At 44.5% G+C, this 2,698-nt stretch overlaps 1 protein-coding gene across 1 annotated transcript; it reads right to left on the bottom strand.

The window, feature by feature from the left end:
• Nucleotides 1–418: 418 nt before the first annotated feature.
• Nucleotides 419–2,429, bottom strand: LOC125940298 (uncharacterized). Its single transcript, XM_049656328.1, has one exon. It carries the CDS (start codon nt 2,427–2,429, stop codon nt 1,590–1,592), a length of 840 nt encoding a protein of 279 aa, XP_049512285.1. The 3' UTR covers nt 419–1,589.
• Between the last annotated feature and the right edge of the window lie 269 nt (nt 2,430–2,698).

Genomic DNA, 2,698 nt, shown 5'->3' with positions numbered 1-2,698 from the left:
ACACAATCCCTACCAGTTCTCACAGAGAAGCCACCTTAACCAAACCAGTGCTCCATGTACCTTCGTAATCTACTGGCAGTCATGGCGTCTTTTGAAGGGCAGCAAACATAGGACTATGGCCAAGTCCAGCCGTGTGAGATTGAATGTGATGTCTCACCACTGGTTCAAGGGTGCACTTGCATCCTCCACGAAATTCGGGGTACACATAAATGAAGGTATTGAAGTCACGGATGAGGAGCTCCGCTAAGGCATGCTTTTCAGGGTGGTATGCTTTCCTGCATGCCGTCGGATGCTCTCACTGTGGAATGCAGGTACATTATCAGAAACAATCACCCGGTGTGTCTAAATGTATCTCTTTCCATTAATATGATGACACTGTTCACATTATCCGGGCTTTGCCACCGTCATACATGTTCACTGGTAAAAAGCCACCATAAAAGACCGAGTCCGGTGCACACCCTCTCGATTCTTCTTGAGTTGAGAGAAAATCGAGATTGACAACTTCGAAGGGCACATCTGAACATCAAGGAATGACCGTCTGGTTTCATTTTGGGTGGAACTTGGCACGAATAGCATGAAAATTGTGACAGGTCCTCACATAATCCTCCGCAACAGCTTTCATGTTCTTCGAAGTGAAATGTTTCTGAATCTTGCAGTGAGTCGCCCATAAGCCATCATGGCCACCCGAGTGCAGACTGTCTTAATAAAGCCGCAATATTTTTTACATGTTCCGTGGAGGCACCACGAATGTTCCATTGATTAATTCCAACTCTTCAGCGTCTTCCCATACACTTGCGATGCAACAAAATTACACGAAAGGGGTGCGTGTTGCAGAGGATTTCTTTGAAGGAGCTACACAGCATTCATTTAATCAACAAAAACTATGTGCTTTAAACCATCTTTCTTTGGCGAAAATGAATACGAAAAGATTAGTTGCTTTGAATAAACAACATATGTGCATAATAAATGTCGCATAGCAAGCACCAAAACATGAGTCAAACAGTAATAAAGCCAAAAAGTTCATGCCAGTTCAAAGAATATAAATTCAAGTAAAGCCGTCACAGGAGACCACGGTTATGCAAACTTTCACTGCCACTGTACCAGGCGGAGCACACAATACCACATAGCTTCAATACAAACCTACATTCTTGCGCCATTAAATTCTGGTGCACATAGTCACTTTCTGATTATGCAATAGCAATACGCCTTCGAAGTATTCTCACATATTTTCTCAGCGCAACTGTGCAGTCGCAGGATACAACACATCACTGAAATCAAGACTGCCAATGATATCTGTCAACAAAATATGTTACAGCCATACGAAAAAGACAAGCATTAAAGAAAGTTAATCTGATACTAGTGATGCTGCATTCAGGTAAAGTCAATATTAGCAGCTAGAACGCATGGAAGCATGCTGTTTTTCAGTACACTAAACAATGAACAAAGAGCTTTGGTGCGAAACATTTTAGTGAATGCCCCACCTGCTCGAGGCGTTAAAAAGACATCCAGAGGCACACGTCAAACACTTCTGCAAACACATCACACAACCACAGCAGCATTAAATTAACCACTGAGACGCCACACACGGCTCAGAGAAGATTAGCAGCGGCACAGGTTTTGCTGGACTGTCCGTTCACCCTCTGCGCATGCTGCTGTCGGAGATGAATCTTAAGTCTTGTCCTCACATACTTCTCAAGGAGCATTTTGCATGCCCTTGATTCATGCGCATCACAACACCCTAATCTCATAGCCACAGACTTCCGCAAGGCACTCAGGACACCTGTAAATGGAGCTTTGAGAGTCAGGATCTCATTCATGTTTGCAAAAGTCTTAAAGTTTTCCTCACATTCGATTAAAACTTGCATCACTGTTTGGCTTGGCTGGATGAGCTTTCCGCTATTCTTGACATACTCTTTCAGCTGTATAAGAGCATTGTACTGGCCTGTTGCATCGCCAACCAGGGCTCTTTCACAGTCTTTGCACTCTCCAAGAAAACCGATGACTGACTTCAGCAAAAAGCCTCCCAAGTACGCAAGGATATCGCACTCTTCTGTGGTAAGTGCATAAACAAACAAGTTCTCAAGCTCCTCGGGCTCCTGACCTTCTACTTGATCCTGTTTGAAACTGGGGTCAAGAAGGTCAGCCAGGTGCGTGCTGTCATCAACACCATAGCTAGATGATGTCGGTGTGTTTACAAACTGGCCAACGCAGATAAGCTTTAAGGCACACTTGACATCATATGCGCTCGGCACAGGTTTTCCGAGCCTCAATACAGAAAAGATGTTTTCGAGACAATCCTGTGACAATCTACCAGTTAGCAAGTACTTGTAATTGAGCTTGTTCAGAAGCTCATGAGAAAGACGCAGGACAACAGTAGTTGACACCAAAAGGCCAGCTTGTGACGGCTTCCAGTGTGCAGTAAGTCCCATATTTAGTCCACAGAAGGTGGCACAAGCTAGTCCAAGGAGTTCAGTTGCTTCCTTGTGTTTGGAAAGATCGAAATTGCTCAAAGCAACAACTGGATGCCGTGACGACATCAAGGTGTACCACCTACCGACAAGTTCAAAAAACCACGCCGTCGCCTCCGCTTCAGGAGGTAAGATGCTTTGCTTAATCAGATAACGTATAGCCGGTGGAGCCTCACGGAACATTTGAACAGCAATGTTCACTTTCATTGTCGTGAAGTGTCCAAGGCTGA

The sequence above is a fragment of the Dermacentor silvarum genome, chromosome 9 (assembly GCF_013339745.2).
Source record: "Dermacentor silvarum isolate Dsil-2018 chromosome 9, BIME_Dsil_1.4, whole genome shotgun sequence".
NCBI lineage: Eukaryota > Metazoa > Arthropoda > Arachnida > Ixodida > Ixodidae > Dermacentor > Dermacentor silvarum.
The sequence above is the reverse complement of the archived record's forward strand: the minus strand, read 5'-3'. Positions and strand labels throughout refer to the sequence as shown.

Coding starts and splice junctions, on each gene's coding strand:
- LOC125940298 (XM_049656328.1), bottom strand. CDS start 2,429: ATGGGACTTACTGCACACTGGAAGCCGTCACAAGCTGGCCTTTTGGTG.